Consider the following 24144-nt stretch of genomic DNA (forward strand, 5'->3'; position numbering starts at 1 on the left):
TAATGTCAACTCATGCAGAAAACTCTGGATGGGCAGAGGACTGAGGCTCTGTCAGGTGAGAATTTGGGATTACTAAATTCCAAATTGCAGGACATTGTACTTGGTGGAAAGAGTGATGAAGGAGTTTATTAAACTACAACATGAGGAGTTCCTCCTCAGCAGGGGGAAGAATTCTCATGAGGGTGGCAGAGGATGGGAACAGGTTCCCAGGGAGAGCTTGGAGTCTCCAGAGTCATTCCAACCATAAATATTCTGTGATTCTGTTAAAAAAAAATAAAATACTTGTTCAGGAACAAGCTTGCGTCTGAAATGTTGGTTTGTGTCCCAACCCTTGTGACATTTTCATGGCTTTAAGCCCACATTGATCAAGACACTGAGGAGATAAATCCGCTGGTTCGTTCAGAGTGGGGACACTGGGGGAGGACATTGTGGGGACACTGTGGGGACACTGTGGGAGAATATTGTGGGGACACTGTGGGGACACGGCAGGGACAATATGGGACACACTGGGGACACTGTGGGGAAAACGGAGGGGACTTTGTGAGGACATTCAGGAGACGGTGGGGACCCAGCCGGGACACTGTGGGGATCATAGCGGGGAGACATTGGGACACTGTGGGGACAATATAGGGACACTGTGGAGAGACCGTAGGGGCAGGGCAGGGAGACAGCGGGGACACTGTGGGCACACTGTTAGTGCATTGCAGGGACACTTTGGGCTCGAGGAGGGGACACAGCAGGGACACTGCGGGGACACTCTGAACACCCGGCGGGGACACTGCGGGGACACTCTGGGCACCCGGCGGGGACACTGCGGGGACACCGCCGGCTCGCTCCGCGCCCGCCGCGCTCCGCTCCCGCCGCCCCCCTCAGGCTCCCTGAGGCTCCCTCAGCCTCCCGCCCTCGGCTGCGCGCGCAGCGCCGCTCCCGCCGCGCGGGCTGCCGGGAGGGCCGAGCGGCTGTGGTTAATGTCCGCCATGTTTGCCATGGCGCAGGGAGCGGAGCGAGCGAGCCCGGCGCGGATCTAGGGCTGCGGGGCGTGCGCTGCGGGCTACGGGCGGCCCCGCCGGGAGCTGCGCCGGGGCGGCGGGACCCTCCATGGTGGCGCGGGCGCGGCGCGGGAGCGGCTGGGAGGCGGCGGCGAGGCCGCACTGAAGCCCCCCCCCCCCCCCCCCCCCCCGCCCGCCCGGCCCCGGGGTGTTATTGTGAGGGGGAGACAATGAGCAAACTCTCCTTCCGCGCCCGGGCGCTAGACGCCGCCAAACCGCTGCCCATCTACCGCGGCAAGGACATGCCCGACCTCAACGACTGCGTCTCCATCAACCGGGCCGTGCCGCAGATGCCCACGGGGATGGAGAAGGAGGAAGAATCGGTAAGGCAGCGCGGCGCAGGGGGGCACCATTGTTACAGGCACCCCCCGCACGGGGAAACCGGCCGCCGGTATTCACCAAGCGCGCTACGCTCGCTCCGCCGCGGGGCGCGCGGGGCGCTGCGCAAACGGCGCAGCGTAAGCCGCGGTCCGGCGCCGCGAGCGGGCCCTGCCGCCGTCCGCCATCTTCTGCTGCGCGTCCCGGGCGCGGGTGAGCGGGGGGGGCTCGGCGTGAGGCGGCGGGACGGGCCGGGCCGGGACGGGCCGGCCGGCGGCAGCGCGGAGCGGGGTGCGCTGCCGGAGCGGCGCGGTGTCAGAGCGGCGGAGCGCGGGGCGCGCTGCCGGAGCGGCTCGGGATGTCAGAGCGGCGGAGCGGAGAGTGCTCCAGGTGTCAGTTCGGGTTGTCAGTTCAGGATGCCGCAGCCAGCTCGCGGTGTCCGAGCTCGCTGTGTCGGGGCTCGGGCTGTGCCGGTGCGCGGTGCTCGGGGTGCCGGAGCAGCCCAGGCGCTGCAGCGGGCTCTGTTTGCCGGCTCAGGGTGCTCGGCGCGTTGTGGACTGAAGCTGATACTACTGCTGCCAAGCGTGTTGTGAGTGGCTGTCAAGTCGCTCGGGCTGGAGCTGGGGAGGTGGCGGCGGTGTGAAAGTGCAGCGTGCTGTGCTGTGCCGCTCCACGGGGAGCGAGCTTGTCCCCGTCCCTGCGCTCTGCCCGGCCGCAGCTCCGTGTCGCGCTTGGAGCTGCTGTCAGTCCCCGCGCACATGTGGGGCTGAGGGCACAGCCACACGCTGTGCACATGTGAGGCTCCCGAAACGCAGCTCTGGCTCGGTGTGGGACAGTGGCTCTGTCGCTGCAGCCCCCCCGGTGCTCGGGGTTATTTTACACCGATGCTTTCGCGCATCGCATGGCAGAGGCGGCAGCCGGACGCGGTGCGCGAAGCGTTGGAGCTTTAATGTTATTTCCGAATCACACATGTGGTGCGTGTTCTGCTCGTAGTGTTAAAGGGTGGAAAAGCTTTTGTCCGCTGAGGTGAATCTAAGTTTCTGGGGTTTTTGGCGAGCAGCAGGACAGCTTTGAAAAGGCTTGCCCGCAGTTGTGGTATGCTCCGAACGTACTGCTTTGTCTCGCTGATCTTCAGGCACTTTTCTGTGAGAGTAAGGTTTATTTTGTGCTCCTGGGAGTTGTGTAAGCGCAGACAGAGGCTGTCGCCTGATGTGTCTGCACTTGCAGAGCCGATAGTAAATGCACCCTCCAGAATTTCCTCAATGAATCCGTGTCTCCGCCTCAGCCGAACCTCTGTGCCTGTGGATTGGCTTTTCCGAGGTTGCAGCTGTCAAAGGAGGCTCCGTGCTTTCCTCCTCGCTTTTTCTCACCTGACTGATGGTATTGAAAGGAATCCTCTGTCGTTTCATGGTGGGCTTCTGTTTTTATAATTTACTGTGTATAATACACTGTGCTCAAAACTTCAGGAATTCCCCAAGAGTAACTCTGCTAGAAGCTGGGATTGTAGTTGAAAGGAACAACACTGGGGTACTAATGAAGCAATTTTGGAGCCTAATTTGGTTTTCTCAACCTCGAAGGTCTATCTTGTAGTGCTGTGTTTGCATTTAATATTTAAATTAATTCTTTTGAAATGCTGTTATTTTGATAAATCATGTTTAAAATAAAGTTGTTAATGGAATATTGTTGTAAGAGTTCAAGCAAACAAGCTGCTTAAATGATTGAGAAGATTAGATTTATACTTCAATAAAACTACTTTAGCGTTGTCCTAAAAAGTTGTTTTGCTGTGAGAGTGAGGTTTGTTTTCTCTGCCCTGACATGTGGCTCTGTTTGATATATTATGTAATAGTCCCAAAATGAAATGACTGAAGCAATATATAAACATAGTGCAAGATGCATCAGCCAGGCAAGATTATAAACTGCTATTCTTAGATTGTTCAGATTATTGCCATGTGGTGATGGTTTCATTCATGGCTTGTCCTTCTCCCGGTGTAGCACAGATAATTCTTAATTATGTTTGTTTTTTTTTTTTTTTAATGATATGAAAACCCTTCTAGGAACAGCCTTGGTGGCACCAGGAAGGTGTTGTAGCTCAGTGTGTCATGGGGTCAGACAGCACCTTCCGGGATATATCCCACTGGAAATCATCATTATTTCCAGATTTGCAGGATTTAAAATGCTGGAGTGATGCATCTGCCCTGTTCTTCACAACCCAGCCTCGCTGGTGCAGGCATGGGATGTAATTAGTTGGTGATTGATTTTTTTGTACGTACAAAAGTGCAGATTTTGGTCCATTTATTCGTGATGAATATTCTGGAACTGTTTCTGTATGAGTATCTCAGAGATTCATATCCACTCGCAGCATTTCACAAATCAGCAGCTCATTTCTCTCACTTGGAGATTCCAGCTGTGAAAGAATTAGATTTCTCTTCTGTAACATGTTTATGTTACAAATGTTTATAATTTACTCTAAATTAAACCTGAGGAAGAAAATTGTGTGGGTTTGTTTTTAAACTCACACGAGAGAGTTGAGCAGAAGCAGGAAGGTGTCCTTTTGGGAGTTCAGAAACTGAGCAGGGACACTTGGGTTTTGTTTTGGTTTGGTTTTTTCTGATGAGTAAGACTTGTATTTCCTAATGCTAATGAATTGTTTTGACTGGAAAGGGAGAAAGTTGCAGAATAGATAAGCCCTGGTTTTGTTTCTTACCACATTACCGTGTTTTTATTTGAATACCTATTACTGGAGATGGCAGATTGCAGGCGGTGAGGTGAAATGCTGCTCGGTAATGAGGCACATTGACTCGGAAAGCTCCGGGAAGTGAATTTAGCAAGCTGAAAATGCGGTGGTAATGGGTGACGCCGGGATTGCCCGGTCCGAGCTGCCTGAGCCTCCATCGCAATCCTCGTTTGAACATTCCCTCATTTACACCTCAGCCTGCCCGGCATCGCGGCCCGAGGGGACACAGCAAAAGCAGCAATGGCAGCTTAAGGACGTGGTTTGGCACCGCAGAACGCTGACACCGTGCCCGTGGGAAGGGACTTTCCTTCCTTCGAACCCTTCAGGGATCACCCCAGCATTAAATACAACACTCAGCTCTGATGATTTCGACTGGAAGTATTTAACTTGATATTTATTTTTTTTTTAGTTCTTAGTTCATTCAGTTTTTAACACTGTGACTTGAAGTGCTCATCATCGGGTTTTGAGGTGTCCTGGTGATGCTCCTGGAACAGCTTTTTTATTCTCCTTTCAAGGCAGGAAGCTTTTAGCTTTGCACAAATCCTGGTTTTCCTGTTAAACTATATCAGCAAAAATATCCATAATGAATATTTCCCTCTGATACAGAGAAACTGGGAGAGTTTCTAATGTGTGAGGATTTACTTAAGCTGCTGAAGTACCTACCTGGTGCTGTCTGATGCACTTAGGTCTGGGTTTAAAAACACAAATACTCATAAATCACTCCCCACATGGACAGAACCTGCTCTTAACTGGATGTTTGTGTGTGGGCTGTGCATTCATAACCTGTGGTTGAACCCTCAAAGTTCCTTACAAACGAGAGGCTTTGTAGAACAAAGAAACCCAGACAGCAGTGAGTAAAACAGCAGGTCAACAGAGGATAACTTCAGCTCCAACCATGCAAATACTCTGTAAAACAGAAATCCCTCTGAAAGAGGGATGGGAATCGAAGTGAGAAACTCCAAGGATTGCATTTCCATGCCAAACCAGGTGAAATCAACACAGCCTGCTTCACTTAGGAAAGAAATTGAGATTATTTGGCTAAAATCAGCTGGGTTATCTGCTGGGAAAATAGAATTCCCAGTCTAAGTTATTCCTCAGTTAAGAGTTAAGCACCTGCATTTATTTACTTATGTGGGGAATATTTGGAGACTGCTGAGATTACTGAGGTATGTTTGGCATTAGGCAGCAAAATGCTGGCTTGTGATTTTTTTTATTCACAGAATTGTGAACCTCAATTTTGTCTGAGCTCTTTCCCTGCCTTGATCTCCTGCACTTTTCTCCCCCTTTGCAGTCCCACTGCCTCGTGCACTGATGTCCCTCCCAAGTGCACATTCCAATTCCATTTTTCATTATTTCCATTTTCAGCTCGGATCTTTCTCCTTGCTGTGCTGTCACCTGCAGAATCTCTGATACTGGTAAATCTGAATTAACCCCGAGCTCTTCAGCTGAGGAGCTTTGCATTCCATTTGTTGTGGCTGAAGTTAAACACGACCAACACCAAATTTCCTCCAGATATTTAGCCCACTCATTTTCCCTATTTTTTTTTTTCCTTAGAAATCTCTGGAATCTCATTGGATTTTGGGGCCATTTTTGGTTTTTCAGTGCAGATGTTAGGAGTTTTTCTGGCCATTTTTTTTGTGCAATTTCTGGGCGATTTTTGCTTTCTCAATGCAAATTTTGAGGTACTTTTCTGGGTTTTTTTTTAGTCTGAAATAATCCTGGATTTTTCCCAATAATGCCTGGAATTTTGACAAGTTTGGGGTGTTCCAGTGCAGATGTTAGGACCATTTCTGGTCGTTTTCATATCGATTTTTAGGGGATTTTTGCATCTCTTAGTGTGAATTTTAAATTCTTTTTCTCATGTGTTAGACTGGATTTTTCCTGATGCTTTTCCCAGCGATCTTTGGGATTTTGGCAGAGTTTAGGTGTTTCACCACGGATTACAGGAGCTATTTTCCCTGCAATTTTAGGACTTGTTGAATCATTTAAAGCCGCATTATCTTTGGGATATTTCACCCGTTCATTTCCTCAGTCTTTTACTTTGAAATCCCTGCAATCTCCCTGGATTTTTGGAACCCTCTTATGTTTTTTAGTGCCGATATTAGATCTCCACCTCACAACGTGATAAGTTTTATCAGCAAACCTGCCACAAGTGCTTGGGACTGATCTCCGAGTTTGCTTTTAAGGTAGAGGGGACATTCAGCTTTTTGGGGTTTTGCTAAAAGGTGATGACATCTCACCACCCTTCCCTTGAGGATAGAGATGGGGCTGGAGAAGCGTTGTCATGCCGAGTTGAGCTGGTTCAGCCTTATCTTTTGTGGGTCATTGAGATAAAGCTGAGTTTTGGCTGCCCCTGGCTCTGCAGCACAATGCGAGCTGCTAATTGAGTCACACCTCGGCTCATTATGCAGCAACTTTCCCTGCTGGGAAGGTTCCTCTGCTGGAGGTGGCACTCCATGACAAAAGCTTAGGAGAGGCTTGGCTGATCTCTGGCATGGCTCAAACACAGCCAGCAGGCTTTTCTTTTCCTGAATTTTTAGGCAAATCTTGGAAAGAAATAGCTCGGGCTTCCTTGGATTTACAGAGTGCCAGATTTCACTGCTTGGCAGAACTGAGCGGGAAGCAGCTTGGTACAATTTCTGTTTTGACTGAAATGTCCTGCTTGAACAATTTGGATCAACAGACATTAAATCTGCTCCTAGTAACCTGTGTTCTTAATTGTTTTCTTATAAAAAACATCATTTTGATTGGTGCTAGTTGTTCAGAAGGCTATTTGTAATTTATTTTGCCTTGTTTATGCCCATAGTATATTTATCATTTTAACACTTCAATTTTCAAAACGAATTTAATATTTACATAAACCTTGGGTGTCCTAAAAGCCAGTGATGGTGAAGATCAATTGTAGAACTGAAGTTTCTATAACAAGTAGAGAGGAATGGAACTAGAACTGAATTTCTGTATAGGGAAGGGTGTGAGAAGTAGGAAAAATAATTTTGTCAGACTAAAAGTATGCTCAGTATAGACTGTCATAATTTTGAAAGTAATGTTGACTAGTTCTGAGTCAAAGAAATAAAGTATCTGAGAATATACTTTGATTTTTTGATGCATTTTGCAAATTCCTATTTCTTCATGTGTAATAATCACAATATAGTGGGGCTGAAGGTGCTGGATTAAAACACTCTCCCTGTCCAGGGCAGGTGAAGTGCAGCAAATGTCAGGCAGCAGAAATTTACAGCAAAAAACTCGAGTTCTTAATTCCCCTGATTTCCTTGGTGCAATTCTAAATGTGATTAACACATTTACACCTCTGGTCTCTCAAGTCTGGGTGCTCAGCACCTCCCCATTGGCAGATCTGTTCTCTCTAAGATGTTTTTGTGGCATTTTCAGGTAATTACTCAGGCATTTACTCAGCTTCACTTGTGGGACTCTCCCCAGTCAGTGAAATGCCATTTTTCCATCAGTTTTCCATATCAGTAAACTCCTTTTTTGCTCCTGTCCCCTGGAGGACATCCCCACAGCAATTCTCAACCAGCAGAAACACTTCCTCCCCCCTTTCTCTGGTTGTTTTCTCTTGTTTCCATTGGAATTTCTAATTAGTTTTTCTCAGCTTTGTGCCATTTCTCTGGCTGCAGCTCACACTTGGTGCATCTCAGACCAGTCTGTGTTGTGTAAAACAAACTGTTTTACTTTGAAACATCCCGGTGATGTTGGATTCCCTGTGCCAGACTTGGATGTAAACAAACCACTCTGTAGTGCTATCCAGAGATTGGGTAATTAAGGGAGACACTGATACTGCAGAAAGTAAAAAAAAAAAAAAATTATTTCTGTTTCTTGAGTTAAAAGTATTTGGTTTGAAATGGAATTTTGTAGTTAATTTTTAATAATTTTGATTCTATCGTTTTGGCAATGAAAACACTATTTGTTTAAAAACTCTGTAAACCCAAATTTCTGCTGTAGGTTCATGCCCTTCAGTTAAAGAAAATTAATTCTGGGCTGAGGTGAAATGCAGAGGAGCAGGGAGCTCCTGTCAGCTCCTGCTGGAGAGTTTCCAGCTCTCCCTCCCTGCCTCTGGCTCCTTGACTGGGATAATCAAGATATTAATGGAATAATTTATTACCATGTGTGTGATACCACTGTATCCCAAGGAGCTTTTTGGACTACATATTACATTATTTGTAAAGATATTGTCATAAAATAAGTAAGCTTTTTCAAAAGGATTTTTTTAATAATTCATTTTTATAACAAGAATTTGATTTTTAATAATTGGTTTATATTCATGTTTTGATACAGTGGGAATTGTGTAAATAATTGTAGCTTTCAAATAGAGAGTTTTGGTTGTTTTGGGATTTTTGACATTTCATAGACAGTGACAGTTGTGTGTCCATATGTTCACAAATAGTGAATAATCATTATTTACAGGGATGAGAGATTGCTCATGCTCTCACACATCACTGCTGTCCCACTCAGGGTGATATTTGGGATATCTCCCAGTTGCTTCATGTCCAATTTGACATGAAATGGTTGAAATGGCATTGTTTCCTTTTTTTGAATTAAAGTTATTTAGAGAAATGTTGACTCCCTGAGTCAGTAAGAGCAGCCAACCCTTAGTACATTTTTTTTGGCTGCAGTCACAATTCAGCAGCCTGAAAGGCAAATGTGGGGCAGGTGGTTCTTGTGATTATTTATTTATTTTTTTTTTAATAAAGAGTGGGGGATATCATGTTGGAAAAACTTGATATGGCCAAAAGTGAAACTGAGAAGTGGTTCCACAATTCTTTTCCTCTTGTGTATCTTTTTTCTTGTGGGTTTTCTCCAACTTCCTTCCACTGAGTTTGGAAATTCCTTAAGGAAACTGAGTTGTCATTTGAAAGCTTTGGTTTGCTTGTGTTGATTTCCACTCAATATTTGGATTTTTATGGTGCCCTGCATGACTTGATAATTAATCCAATGTTTTAAGGGGACACCCTGTGCAAGAGCAAACAGCTCTGATCCCTGACTGAATTAAGTCTCTATCAAATCAGAAAAATTCATGTTACCAACTTAGCTGAATGTGTGGGGTTGAAAGGGTTAACTGCACAAGAAAACAAAAGCTGGTGCTCGAGTTTACACTTCAGCTCTTGGGAATCTTCTCTAAAAAAAGTGTCTGTGCACAGAGGGAGGAGATGGCAGGGAGGCTTCTGACCAAATTAGCTGCTGAGCTTCCTGACACTGGTTTTTTTCTGGGAGTGCTGTCAGGAGGTGTTACTCACTGTGCTCCAGGCTGTGCAAGATGAGTCTGCACATTTCCAGCTACAGCTCTGTACTTTTAGCTTCTGAATCTCTGTGTTAAAGATCAAAATGCCTTTTTTTAAAACTTTCCCAATTCAAATATAATGGTAAACTAGTGAAATATTTAGAGTTTAGTACAGTTTGCTTTGCTATAATTCTGTTCTTGGGGCAGGTGGATTGGAACACTGACTCCAGGTTGGTGTAGAAATAGCTGATTTTGAGTAGGAAAAGCTGTTGATAAATTCACTTTTCCATCCTGCTTGTACAGAGAGCAGTGAAACAACCTAAAGAGGTGGAGCTTTGCTTGTATGGTGCAGTTTTAAGAAATGAAGAAAGGTAAAGATATCAAAGCTTTAGGATTGAATTTGTCTAAGGGTTTATATCCAATATGGAATTACTCACTGGAGTTTGATAATTTAAGATGAACTTTTCATGGTGTTCAGCCATGGGCATCTCCAGCCATACTCAACTAAAAAACTGGCAGTTATTTAAAGTTTGATAATCTCTGTTTCTCAGAGATTACTTGAGGGTGGCAACAGGGGATTTAAAGATTAAGGAAAACCCAGCCTGGCCTGTAGGGTCCAAGTGCTCTGGTTTTTGGGATAAAAGGGAGTAGGAGCAGTGGGGAACATCCCTGCTGATGGCAGGGGGCTGGAATGAGGATTTCAACCCAAACCTTTCCATGATTCCATGATACTGGTGAAAAATATGTAAAAAGTACCATTCAGTATTGATCACTGCTCCCCTTAAAGCTTAACAAAAATAACTTCAGGCTAATAGGATCAATACCTGTTGATTTATTCTTGTTTGACTCTTTAGTAGTGAAGAAACTCCCAGACAGAAAGTTGAGGGAGAATCTGAAATCTGTGGGGTTTCAGGGATGAAGGGAATGACAGTGAGGGTTCCTTGCTCTCAGCTGGGTTTGGAGCCTGGCTCTGAATGCCTGCAACCAAAACTGAATATTTTAGGTACCAGGATTGCAGGAATTTTAGGGGTATTTCCCTCCTGAGGAAAGAGGGAAGGAAGGATTGTCTCAGAAAGGAATCAGAGAGCAGCTCTGGTTTAATGTGTAAATGTGTTCAGGCAGCAGTGTTACACACACTAAACATTTACATCTCTCTAATGCTCTTGGTTGAAAAAATAGCCCAGTCTAAGCTGTGTTTGTTTGAAATTTTGTCTTCACTCTGGAGAGAAAGGTCTGGATGTGCTTTTTAAGGAATTAATGGGTAATCACTCTTTGTCAGGGGCTCCTTTTTATTCCCATGGCAGCACCTTCTGTTTGCTGTCATCACTGGTTCTCTAATGCTCCTTTATTTTGGGTAAGACCTTTGGGTCTGCCTTACTGCAGAACAAAGTGGGAGCTTAAAATACTGAGTGTCTTTCAAAACCATAAGAAAAAAGTGAAAACTAGACCAAAAGTTGTATTGGTAATAAATCTATCTGTAAAAACACTTCTTCAAGTTTAATAAATCCATTTAATTAGCCTGGCTTTTGTCTAAAAATCTCGTTTAAATAAAATTGTTTCAGGAATTAAAGTTTAAATTTTCCTGTACTTGATGCTCAGCAGAAAGACTTGAGGTTTTCCTCCCTTAATTTTAAAATTTACACAGCTTATCTGTCTGTTTTTTTGGAGCTCTGCTGTTTGAGGAGTGCCAGCAGCAGTGCTGAAAGCTGAAATGTCTGTTTGAAAGCTGTGTTCTGCTCCGAGGCTTTTTCTAGTGAAATGAGTACTCACACCTATTGTCAGCCTTCCTCGGGAGCTCTGTGTGTGCTCACTGCAGCGTTCCAGCACTGAAAACCTGAATTACTCACCTGAATTAGCCTTGAATGGGCTGCAGCACCAAAAGGTGCTGTGAATTTTGGACAGATCGAGCCCTTCCTTCCAGCAGTTCTGTCGGTACACAGCTCCAGGGACAGCAGTTGAAAGCAGCCCAGTAATGAAACCATTTTTGTGTAGTTGAATTACTCAGCACTGCCAAGCTCTCCAAGCCACGTTTTAATGGTGAAATGACAGATTTACTCAGCGTGGAGTAACTCATTGGATTGCATGCTTGTCTTAATTCTAACAGCACTCACTTGGGAGCCTGATTGATTTAATGTTGCTTCATCTGCTGCAGGAGATTCCCAGAGCTGCTCTGATTTTGCAGGAATTGCATTATTTGTGTTTCTGTAAATCTTAACAATTAAAAGGAGATCGTTTATTAAATACCATTTACATACTTTAAAAGGGTTTTCTTTCACTCCTCCTTTTTTAAAATCCCATCCTGTAGCATTAAAGAGGAGGAAATCTTGTTCTTGAGAGAATTTCCAAGTGGGTAGCAGCGTGTGTGAGTGCCAGACTGTGTGCCAGGCTGCAGTGCCAGCCAGGCTCTGGAATGCTGGCACCTTCCCCTTGCTGCTGTTGGTCCTGGTCTCCTGGGAGTGTGAGCCGTGGGGAGGGGCACCTAGAAAGCCAAGGGGAGGAACATAGAGCAGCAAATTAATTTTTTTTTTGGTGTGTATGTTTTTTTTCCTGCTCAAACAAGTGCTTTTCCCAGCAGTGGGTGTGTAGGAGTGGCTGGGGGCCACCTGCAGCCCTTGGAACAGGCAAAGTAAGATCCCATGGATCTGTGACAGAGCTGAGCTTGGATTGCCAGTTGGTGTTCTGCTCATCCTCCCTCTCCTCAAATCTGGGAAACTTTGGGGAAGAACAGTAAAAGCAGAATGAAATCTTCACCCATGTTTCACCAGGTTCATCTGCTGAGAGGCTGCACTTTGCTTGGTTATATTGAATTTGGAGAACTTTGTGTTTCACTTTTCCCGAGGGCTGTGTGGTCTGAGATGTGTCCTGGTGAGGAATGTCACTCCCCTGCACACACAGAAGGCAGCCTAGTCTGTGCCTTAGCCTGAGACAATTTTTAGTAGTTTAAATTTTAACATGAAAAGTGTTTCAAGAGGGAAGTTACAGCTTAACTCTGACTTGCAACAGTAGATGGTTGTCACCGAGTTCACTAATAAATTAGCCAATAAAATTATTTGGGAAAAAAAAAAAATCTTTGTTTTACATTTATTGTGATCTCTCTTTCAACTGAAGTGGTTCTGTGGAATTTGTGACTTTTGTCCCATAAGAATAAAATGAAGTGATACCTGTTTGGGGAGTCCTTGCTTTTCAGGTGTTATTCTGTGAGAACTGATCTTCCTGTTGCTCTTAACTTGCTAAACTTCTAAAAGCAGCCAGTAAGGATTGCTGGGTAGACAAGAATGATGAAATTTGCTGTTCTTTTGACTTTAAAGGCCTGATCTTGCATACATTTTCTTTCTGACAGGTTTGGGTGGGTTTGCCTTTCCCCAGCCCTGACTTTCTGCTGAGGTTGAATGTGATTTTCCCAGTCTGGTGGAAGGTGTGGGCTGTGTCTGAACAAAGGGTTTTCTTCATCTGTTTGTAGTTTTAAGATTCCCATCAGTTAGGAACCCTAAAAGATGGAGAACACATCCTGGTAACAAGCATCCTGCTTATTCTAAAACCCAGCAAAGCCTCCACTCTGTTATCCTGTAGGAAAACAGTGGCAGAAAAGACTGATTGTCTTTACATGCACTTTGTACACTGATACTTAAATCACCTCTCCCATTTTCCCCTTGCAGGAACATCATTTGCAACGGGCAATCTCAGCACAGCAAGTTTTCAGAGAAAAGAAGGAGAGCATGGTCATCCCAGTCCCTGAAGCAGAGAGCAATGTCAACTACTACAATCGTTTGTACAAAGGAGAGTTCAAGCAACCAAAGCAGTTCATCCACATCCAACGTGAGTTACAGCATTGCAGGGCTGTGCTGTCTGCTCAACTCCTCCTTGTTTAACCTGAGTCACCTTTGGATTGAGGTCAGACTGGTCAGGAAATCCATGTGTAGATGTAAATTCCAGTGTCTTCTCAAGTTCTGGAAGAGTTGACAGTTGCTGGTTTGTTTTTGCCTCTGTCCATGTGCTGAGTCTCATCCTGGCTCTTGGGCTTCCAGTGTTCTTGATCCAGCCTTACTTCTTGTGGTTTTTTAATTTCTAGTCCTGAGAAGGAATAACTGAAACTTCCTTGCTGCCTCCTGGTTGCTGACAGGGAAAGGTTGTCTTGCTCACCTTGAACTCCAAAGTTCTCTAGAAGTGCAGATCCATAAACCAGAAGAGTTTTTGTGGTGAAATCAGCCTTTGTCCTGCTGCTGACAATGGAGTTCTGGCAGGGCAGCTGTGCTGCTGCAGGGTTCAGGCTGTTCTGGGTAACACTCACTTCTCTCTCAGTTTGGCTAAAACTGAAGAATTCCATTTCAGCAGGGAACTCTGAGTTTATTTTGTAGATAAAACGAAATATTCTCCATAAGATTAGCTTATGCCTTACAAGATCTCATTAATCTAAACTTGTGGGCTCTGGATTAATTTTGTCACTTCTTTTGGTTGCTATTCTGTTGACAAGTGACACTTTTACAGTTCAGTTGTTCCTTGGCACACAATTCATGTTTGTCCTTTGCAGGATGTGGTTCAGGGGGTTATTTGGTCACTTGGATTCCTCCCAGGACTTACCTTTGTAGCAAAACCTTTGACTCAATTATTGCACCATTTCCCCTCAGCATGGTAAAGTGTCCAATTTTTTCCATTTATTTACAAAATAGGAGATTTTGAAAATAATGTTCTCAGGGTGATGCAATAGAGACCATAGAGGTGATGGGGAAAAATCAACTTAAGGGAATTATTTCTCTCCTTAATAAAAGAAATAAATTTGGAACAAGTCAGACTGAGTGAACTAAAACTGAGCTGCTGAGGGAGGAATGTATTTTATTCTGTTCTTTGTTGGACATTGCCAGAAACACTGTGAATACTGTTAATAAACATGTCTGAAATGTTAAGTATATTATGCCAAAATTTTCTTTGTCTTGTTGAGACTCACAGTCTTTCTGGACAGAATTACAGAAGGTATTTGAGCTGAAGATAAATATCAGATACTGCTCCAAGATAATTTTTCCCACATTCTGGATGGAGTAGGTGTGATACAAGGCAGCTTTATGCTACATAAACTGCTTAGAAATTCTGTTTTACTGCTTAAAGCACAAATTGCAGCAATACCCACTTTGGCCAGGGAAATTATATAAACTGATGGAGAATGCCAGGAGAGCACATAGTATAATCCATACTTACTGGTGGGTATTTCTGGCAAATTATGTTTTACTGGGATTCTGGTAGCCTAAGATTTTAATATTTTTTACATTCATTTGTTTAGATCAGTGGTTCCAAGCAGAGAAAAGTTAATTTCTTTGTAAAGCCTGCAGTTTGTGAATAAGCAAGGTTCCAGGTACCAACACAGGTGATACTCAGCTGAATGTAAAGAAAAAACCTTGAACTATTCTAATTATTCTAGCATTATTCATAATTTTCCAAGGATATTTGTAACATCAATAACATGGAGATACCTTCTAGGTTATTGATAATTAACACAGAGATTAAGTTGGTAAATTTAGACTTAAATTAGAGGTTGGGGGATGGAAAACAAGTGTCCCCTCACAGAAACAATGAAACAATGTTCTTTAAGTGGGGAGTGAACTCCAGTCATCCTTAAAAGGGACGTTTTGCAGAAAGTTTCTCTTTGATTTTTTGGTCGGGTGAGCCTCTGTATTATCAGTTTGCTGCTTGGCTCAGAGGGTGGCAGGGTTTGCTGGGGAGGGAAGGCACTGGCAGCTCTGGTTTCAGTGGGAACTGGTGCCTGTGAGTGTGGAACCACAGCCTCAATTTACTTAGCTCAAGGAATGAGTTAATTTGGCTAAATTAAACCCACTTCAGTGTAACTTCACTGAGAAACAAATTGCATTTGTGTGAGTTGGTATAAACTCAGTTCCTGGGGGAGCTCAGTAAACAAAAAAGCAAATCCCTCTGGCAGGTACAGCTGGGAGTGGGTGGAGTGGCAGGGGTGGGACCTGGGATTGTGTTTGCAACAGTGAGCAAGTCCTGAGCATTACTGGAGAAAGTTCCCAGTGGGGTCACTGGGATCACTGGGATTGTGTTTGCAACAGTGAGCAAGTCCTGAGCATTCCTGGAGAAAGTTCCCAGTGGGGTCACTGGGATCACTGGGATTGTGTTTGCAACAGGGAGCAAATCCTGAGCATTCCTGGAGAAACTTCCCAGTGGGGTCACTGGGATCACTGGGATTGTGTTTGCAACAGTGAGCAAATCCTGAGCATTCCTGGAGAAACTTCCCAGTGGGGTCACTGGGATCACTGGGATTGTGTTTGCAACAGTGAGCAAATCCTGAGCATTCCTGGAGAAACTTCCCAGTGGGATCACTGGGATCACTGGGATTGTGTTTGCAACAGTGAGCAAGTCCTGAGCATTCCTGGAGAAACTTCCCAGTGGGATCACTGGGATCACTGGGATTGTGTTTGCAACAGTGAGCAAGTCCTGAGCATTCCTGGAGAAAGTTCCCAGTGGGGTCACTGGGGGCTGTCTGACAGTGGCCTGTAGAAATGCAGGTGTTCTGGAGCAGAGACTGGATTGATGCTGAGTCAGGAGTGTCCCAGGATTTAGCAGGGGGTGTCCATGTGGGCTGGAACACAGGGCTGGTTCTCCTGCAGGGGCAGGGAGTGATGGATGGTTCCATCCATGGCACATAAACACCTGGGGCTTGTGGTGGCTCTGGGAGCCAGGGAGCTGCCACACTGCAGGCCAGCTCCAGGGTGAAAAATGGCTTTTTCTGGAGCAGTTTCAGTTCACTCAGTGCTTGGGGAAAGAAGGAAACTGGTAATTAAGGATGTTGCTGGAAGTGTGTTTTGAGGAGTGGGAAATGAACATCCATGGGTGTCCCAGTGCTGGGATAAGCCAGCTTTGGGTTGACAAATTCCAAAGGAGTTTTCCCTGAGCCCTCACACCTCCCCAGGCTGCTGAGAGTTCTTGGCCATCCTGGCTGCACTGAAGCAGGAGCTGCTTCCATCCCTTCAGTGCCATTAACCTGCACCCCCCCTTGCAAACCTGCACTGATAAATGCAGGTCACAACAAACAGAACATTGCTGGTGACAGAAGAGCATGAAAAGGGGGATGTGTGACAAGGACTGCTGCTGTTCTCACAGGAATGATAGGGGTTGTGTAAGAAAATGAGACTGGGTTTGATGTGTGGTGATCCTATTGGATTCCTTTTATCTTATCTTGAATATTTATCAAAATAGTGAGCACCTGCTCCAAGCTGAGGTGCAGCATGGGGTCACTGGGGGTGCTGGGAATATCCTGCCTTCCCTCCTGGAGACCCAGCACTAACATCCACAGTGTGTTCCTGAGGGTCACTGCTGTTCTGAGATACTTTTTGGTGGAATGGTTGGGCTTTTTCTTGGTTTTTTTTCTTGATCCTGGTTTTATTCTGGAAGATGGATGATTCAAGACCTTTTAGTGACTGTTCCCATTGTGGAAATGAAGGGAAGGTTTTTGGCACTGCTCACAATTTACAGGTGAACAACAACATCATCACATCTGCCCTGTCACAGAACCTCCTGCTCACTGAAATTCTGCCTTGGAAAAACTGTCCAGGAGGGATTATTGAATTATCTACTGACAGACAATAGGCTGACATCTTTCCTGATGTGAGACCAACATCTGCCTGAGGGCAAACAAGCTTTTTGTGGACTTGAATGATTTTCAGCCCACATGTGAGCAGTGATCTGCTGGAGAGGCAGATGTGATGCTGAAAGCTGCAGTTGAAGTCTCTTGCACAGTTAATTGTTGGAGAGCTCTTGGTCACATGCCCAGTGACAGTGTCTTAAATAAACTTGCCATGCAGCTTGTATTACTGAATTAATATTGCCAGCAGTTCTTGACACATGGTTACAGCCTGGTATTAATTTCTCCTCTAATAAATTGTTCCAGTGTGTGGCAGGTCAGAGAACTCTTCTGGCCACTGCTGTTGTCACAGTTGGGCAGTGTCTCCTCTGAGAGGTACCAGCTTGAGCTGAAGATGCTGAGGAGCTGCTTTTTAGCCCTTCCCAGCTGCATCTGCCTGAGTTTCTGTGCCTGAATAAAGAAATGCATAAATAAGAACTGGTGGTGGTTTATTTATTGTTCATTTATTGCACTGGGTCACAGAGAGAGTGGTCTTGGGCAAGGCTGAGAAGTGGAAGGACACTGCTGACCACCTGCCTGTGGGATTTATTTTAAAGACTTTTTTTTGAGTTTTCTTTTGCTCCTGGCATTCCAAGTTTCTGGTTTAAGGTGTTCTCAGAGCACACAGGGCAGCTCAGTAGCAGAGGTTTTTAAATTAGCACTTGGTGTAGCCACAAGTGGAGATAAGATAGTGCTGTTTGTTTATTAAGAATAGAAAATATTTCATCAGGACTATTAACTGCTGTTATTCCAGTGCTGATTGAATTACTGGGAGTGTTGTGCCTGATGTGTCACCCCTTCAGGGTTTTATTAGGTGTACAATTAATGTTTCTATTAACAGTTCTTACTGTCATATGCAATTTACTCCTATTTGTTGTAAAATTTTATTTCTGCTGTGTTACCTGAATGAGAACTTCCTTCTGCTTTTGGTGGGGCTAATAACTTTGTCAAGTATGGAAACTAATTAGCACAATTAGTAATAAAGACATGAGCTTTGCTGAGAAGTTGAGAACTGAGAGAGCCTGCAGGAATTGTCAGGCTCTACAACCACAGCTGAGGTGGTTTTGGAGCAGTGACAATTCCCACAGGATTGGTGTAGGATTTCTGCAGCTACATAAAACAAGAAAAAGTTTAGTCTGTTAAATATTTGAGCACTTTAGGTTTGGTGTACTGTTTAAAAATGGGCAACAGAAATTATATTGGAATTTCAGTGTAAAAAATATTGCTTTTGATGGGAAATTATTTTGATTCTTATTATCTTACCATGATATTCTGGAGGAGCTGTGTTATATCAGCACATATCAGTTATATCAAGCATCTTTGTTCTTATTTTGCAAAGATACATTAAAATTTCTATGCCCCTTCAAGTTACTTAAAATGAAACTTTTTGGATTCCATTCACATTGGAAGTTGGAGACAAGCAACTTCTAGCTGTGTGTTACATGGGGAAACTTTTTAGCATAAAAAAAGTGTTCTGGCAGAGAATGCTGGTCTGGAATTTTCTCAGTTTTGTTTTTCTGATTGCAGATGTGTGTCCAGAGTGTGTCACTTACCCAGCATTTCAATTTCTTGTGTTCCAGCCTTTAATCTGGACAATGAACAGCCAGATTATGATATGGACTCTGAGGATGAGACCCTACTGAACAGGCTGAACAGGAAGATGGAAATCAAGCCACTGCAGTTTGAAATAATGGTTGACAGACTGGAAAAAGCCAGTTCTAGTCAGGTATGGTGTAAAGAAATCACTGAGAGGTTTTGATTTCCTGGGGGGTGATTCTGGGTGGGTGCTTGGTTTTATTTCCTGCTCACAGGAGAAGTGTGTTTGTATGAGTGTGCAGAAGCACAGAAATCACCTTGCTGTCTCCTGTGTCAGTATTGGTAATTTCAGATAAAACAACTGGGAAAGGAGCTTTTGGGGTTGCAGACATTGATTTTAAATTTTAATTCCTGACCACAGTGTGTTAGGGACACACAGCTTGTTTTACCACAGTGGGTATGGTATTAGCTTGTGATGATCATTAGATGTAGAAATGGCTGTAAACCTAAGAGAATCCAAATTTTTTTACACTTGTTTCTGCTGGACATGGACTTTGGCTGGTTTTTGAGGGTTAGAAGCACAGACAGTGAATTAACCTTGTACCAGTGTTAAATCAGGTCCTGAGATGTTGCAGAAGGGTCTTACAGCCCAAAATATTCACTCCAGAGCTACACCTGAGAGATCAGTTTGTGCAAGTCAGGTTTGAAACAGGTGGAGTTATTTCCAGTGAGATGAGGCTTTGTGGGAGTGAAAATCCATTGTGGCATCCATGGCTCTGCCTCAATTCCTTAACCTGATTTAGTTCAGTGCTCTCTGTTAAAAGGCAAAAATATTGTATTTTTCTCCATCTTAGAGCAACTTCAGAAAGGCAGAGATTTCTTACTATGCTAAAAAATGTGAATGAAGGGAAAAAGAGGGAATACAGTGGATGATACTTGCTGAATGTGTTCTTGGGTTTGTTGGAGCTTTGATAAAGACAATCCTCTTCTGGCTTCCAGTTCCAGTTTTTTTAAAAATCAAGTGTTATAAGAATACAGGTTTTTCTGTGTAGCTACAAGCAGCTCTTGCAGGTTTTTGAAGCCTGGAAGTTTGAGTGGGGTTTGTGTGCTGCCTCCCAGCTCCCAGTTTACATGCCTTAACCCTGCAATATTAAAGGATGTTGTTGGGAATTCCTTCCCTGCCCAGGAGGAGTCCCAGCCTTTCCTCTTGGCTGTTGTGATTTAAAGAATCTGTAAGCAAACACAAACACACAGGCTCAGCTTCACTCTCCCAGCTGTGCACTCCAGGAAGAATTGATTTCTTTTTTTATAAGAAATATGTTAATGGGAAGAAAAGAGCAAAAAACAAAACTAAAATTACTTTTAAGCAATGTTTGTTCCTTTTTAGAAAAAGCAGTTTAGTGTGTTCTAATTCTACCATAGATTGCAAAGGTTTTATTCTGCTCTGCCTGGAATTAACACTTGCAGAGTAGCCATGGTTACACTTAGGATTTCCTTAATTTTCCACAATGTGTTGTTTCCTTTTTTTGTTTCTCCTAATGTAGAGACAAGATTCAAGTTTGGCACATTGTAAAAGTGCAAATCAAGTTGTTCAGTTGATATTTTTCAAATTATGGGGCAGATGAAGTGCTGCCTGACTTCTTAAGTAGTACTAGAGGTACTGTTTTCTTTTTATTTAATGAATGGGTTGAAGATTATATGAGCCTGTTATGTGCTATTTAGAGATACTTTTGCATTTATTTAGAGTCTGATTTCCATGTAAAAAGCTCAACCTAGATTTAATTTTTATCTTTAAATGACCTGTGTAGAACTACCACATACTGAAATAACTTAGCAAAGAAGTGAACAACTTTGTGTCTCCAGGCTGGAATAAACAGGAATGGGCATTGTTGTGTTCTATCACAGGGAAATAATTAAGAATTAAATTCACTTCTAGGGGAATCAATGTTAATGTGCAATTCTTTGCAGTTGAACAAAAGTTAACCAATAAGAAACATTTATTTTTTTTTTTTTAGGAAAAAATAGTCAGATTAAAGTGATTCCCAAATCATGACCTGCAGACTGTAGTAAGTTCTTTAAAGCCTGTGCTTACAATTTTTTCCAAGTGTATTCAGATTTAATGAGAAATTGATGGAGTTCTATGATGAACTCCTAAACCACTGGATGAAAAGATGCTGCTGGTTCAGTAGAATCAGGAACTCCATCAATATTTTTTCACCCCTTTACTATGATGCTGAAAACTAAAACTTTCTCCAGGAAGTGCCCAACTGGTGTGAGTGTGTGGTGATGGCCACAGCCCATGCCAAGTGCAGCTTTTGCCTGTTGCCCTGCAGCTGGTGACCCTTCAGGAGGCCAAGCTGCTGCTGAACGAGGACGATTACCTGATCAAGGCTGTCTATGATTACTGGGTGAGGAAGCGCAAGAACTGCCGGGGGCCCTCGCTCATCCCCCAGATCAAGCAGGAGAAGAGGGATGGCTCCACCAACAACGACCCCTACGTGGCCTTCCGCAGGAGAACTGAGAAGATGCAGACCAGAAAGGTGACTTGGCACACTCTGGGTTTGCAATTTTATACTTCTGCTTTGGGAGGGATTATTTGGATCCCCGTCTGGTTTTTTTTTTGAGCTGAAGTTCAAGGCGGTGAGGCCACAAAAATCTGTTGGGTTGGAAGCTTTCTGTGGGAAAAAAATTTTTCAGTTTTTGTGTTTGTAGCATGGACTGATTTAAATCTGTAATCAGCATTTTGCTTTGTACACATGCACAGCCTTACTGTGGGTGGGATCAAGGTAGGCTTGAATTCCTTGTTCTGACAAATTTCCACTGGGTTGATCTGGGAAATGGCTGAAAAATTCTTCTCAGTTTACTCTTAAAACTGGGTTTGTTTGCTTTTTGTGGCTTTGTTTGCCAAGTAGGATCTGCTTTAGGAAAAGCTGCTTTGGAGTGTCTTCCTGAGCCTCGTTTGCAGCAGCATTATATAACTTTATTTTTGCAGTTTGTGCCTCGTGGCTTTTGCTTTTGACTAAAAATTTGTTTCATCCCTCAACAGAATCGAAAGAACGATGAAGCATCTTATGAGAAGATGTTGAAATTAAGGAGGGAGTTTAGCAGAGCCATAACAATTTTAGAGATGATTAAGAGGAGAGAGAAAACAAAACGGGAGCTGTTGCATTTAACATTGGAAGTTGTGGAGAAAAGGTAAAATTCCAGATTATAAACCCCAAAGTTTTAAATTTTCAATAAATGAAGATTTGAAGTCATCTGTTATATGTTTATGGTGCTATAATAAATTCAGAAACTAAAAGAGAAAGGGTTTGTGTGGACAGTTGGAAGACACTGGTTTGTGTCTTTCAGACATTTCCCAGTGGTAAAGCAGTCCTATAATTTTAATCTTATTTTTTTCAGGTACCATTTGGGTGATTATGGAGGTGAAATCCTCAATGAAGTGAAGCTGAACAGACCTGAAAAAGAGATGGGCACAACTCCATCATCTCTCCATAATGGGAACCACCACAAAGTTCAAGAATGTAAAATTAAGGTAAGATTATTTTTTTTTCCTTTGGGATCATCACCTTTGGATATACATTGATCCTGAAGAAATATACTTCTCTCTGAAGAAATAACCTGAAATATTAAAGAGTTAAAATGCTTGGGGGTGAGGCTGAGAGTTGAAGACCTGTAGAAATTTGTATTTAGCACCTGCGACACCTAGTGGTGCCAGAATTCCATCCAAAGCCTGGCATGCCTGTTCTCCAGGAATTTTGGCATTCCTGTTTCTCCTCTGGTTCCCAAGCTGAGCTCTTGGAATTAGTTTCAGTCATGCTGTTATTGATGGGTGTTAATTCAGGGTAAATTTAAACACTTCTTAAAACTGCACTGATGCTTCTCTTTCAAATGGAGAATTTTGCAAGTGAAATAATCTTTTCAAATGGGAGCTTTGAAGTTTAATAACATTTGTGTTCAAGTGGGCAGTTCAATATCGATGGAATTGCTCACTGCAGAGGGTTTATGTGAGAAAAATCTTAAATAGCCAACCCAAATGCCATCACATCTGTTCAAAAGTGTCAGCTCTGTGAGAAACAGGAAACAAATTAAATTGTTTCTTTTGAACATGTCCGAGCAGTTCAGAAAATTGAAAGTGCCAGGGAAAAATGAGATGTCAGAAAATAATTGGAAGAGGAATTTCAGTGACAACATACTGAGTGTAGTGCAGAGTGAGCAGCCTCTCAGGCAGTCACATGGCTTGAGAGCTCTCTGATCATTAATAAATATCTCCAAAAACAATCAGGGGAAAAGTTCTGGGGTTTAGTGTGTTCAGGAAATTTTGCATGATGTGTTTCAAATACCCACAGAGCCTTTGGAAGACAAGCTTGAAGTGCTGAAGTTTCCTCCTGTTGTAGTTTTTAGAATTTTCTGTTTGTTTTTCCCAAGCAGCATCCTCACCACTCCTCTCTGAAGGAGGAGGTGGCTGATGTTGTCAGGCAGAAGAAGAAGTACCTGAAGAAGCCCAAGCTGGAGTGTGTGGTGACCCCTCAGCCCCTGGCTGAGCCCTTGCCTGTGCTCAGCAAGAGTGACATCAAGCAGTATGACTTCCACAGCTCTGATGAGGATGAGTTCCCACAGGTAAGCACCCAAATCTCAGTGTGCACGAGGCAGAGGTTCCACTCAGCTGCCATTTCACCAGCCTGCCTCTTCCCAACTCTGAATAGATTGAAAAGCTCCTTGTATACACTGAGTTTTCCATCCAAGCTGTGCTTTGCTGTATAAACATGGCAGTTCATGTTACATAAACACAAAGTTTTATAATAAATACAGTGATGTGGCAGCTGGGAGAATGATGTTGTTTTCTGGTCTAGGTACCCTCACCAGTGTCAGAAGCAGAAGAAGAAAATGATCCTGATGGACCTTGTGCTTTCAGGAGAAGAGCAGGATGCCAGTATTATGCTGTAAGGATATGCAGTGTTTTGCTGTGCTGTTTGGTTTAGTGGTGGTTCCTTTAAATTTAGCTTGGCACAGTGCTAATGTTGGAGTTCTGTTCCCACTCTCACCACCAAAGCTTTGATGCTTTGTCCAAAGACAGTTGCAGGAACATCCCCTTTTGTGCTCAGCTCTGAAGGGTCCAAGCTGAACTTCCCACTTCCTTGAAATTTATCCTGCTTTCCTTTTCCCTTATGCCTGTCAATTAATTCCTTTGCTAAAAGATGTTGAGTCGACTGAAAACTTCAATTTTCATTTTCTCCTTTGCTGTTAGAAGCAGAGCATTTAACAGCTAAATGTTAAGAGTTTACTTTTTAACTGCTGAAGCTGTTATTGGTTAACTGAACATAAAGCACATGTTGTGTCCTGGAGCCTGTGCATGATAACCATAGCACCCTTTGAGTATAAAATTACCTTTTCTTTCTTCCCAGCCTCGTTTGGACCAAACGAATTCTTCGTCCGAAAGCCCAGAATTGGCAGAATTGGACAAACTGAGGTTCAGGCATTGCCTTACAACCCTCACAATCCCAAGGAGATGTATAGGATTTGCAAGGAGGAGGATTGGCAGGGGTGGAAGGTACAGTTGGGTTATTTTTTTAATTCTTCATCCCCTTTCCAAGGATAAAAGAATTAAGAAGAGATGATGAACCTAATGATTTTCCTCCTCCTC

The 24144-nt window shown here is 43.6% G+C and overlaps 1 protein-coding gene across 1 annotated transcript in view; it reads left to right on the forward strand.

Moving 5' to 3' along the window:
- The first annotated feature begins 1180 nt into the window (after positions 1-1180).
- Positions 1181-24144, forward strand: part of EPC2 (enhancer of polycomb homolog 2) — a 32751-nt gene continuing 9787 nt past the window's right edge. Inside the window, exons 1-9 of the mRNA XM_079310862.1 lie at positions 1181-1372; positions 12991-13150; positions 18545-18690; positions 20834-21040; positions 21547-21695; positions 21903-22035; positions 22932-23120; positions 23354-23443; positions 23906-24051. Of these exons, the coding sequence (XP_079166988.1) occupies positions 1220-1372; positions 12991-13150; positions 18545-18690; positions 20834-21040; positions 21547-21695; positions 21903-22035; positions 22932-23120; positions 23354-23443; positions 23906-24051 (1373 nt within the window). The 5' untranslated portion in view covers positions 1181-1219. The remainder of the gene's footprint in view (positions 1373-12990; positions 13151-18544; positions 18691-20833; positions 21041-21546; positions 21696-21902; positions 22036-22931; positions 23121-23353; positions 23444-23905; positions 24052-24144) is intronic.

The sequence above is a fragment of the Erithacus rubecula genome, assembly GCF_903797595.1.
Source record: "Erithacus rubecula genome assembly, chromosome: 8".
NCBI lineage: Eukaryota > Metazoa > Chordata > Aves > Passeriformes > Muscicapidae > Erithacus > Erithacus rubecula.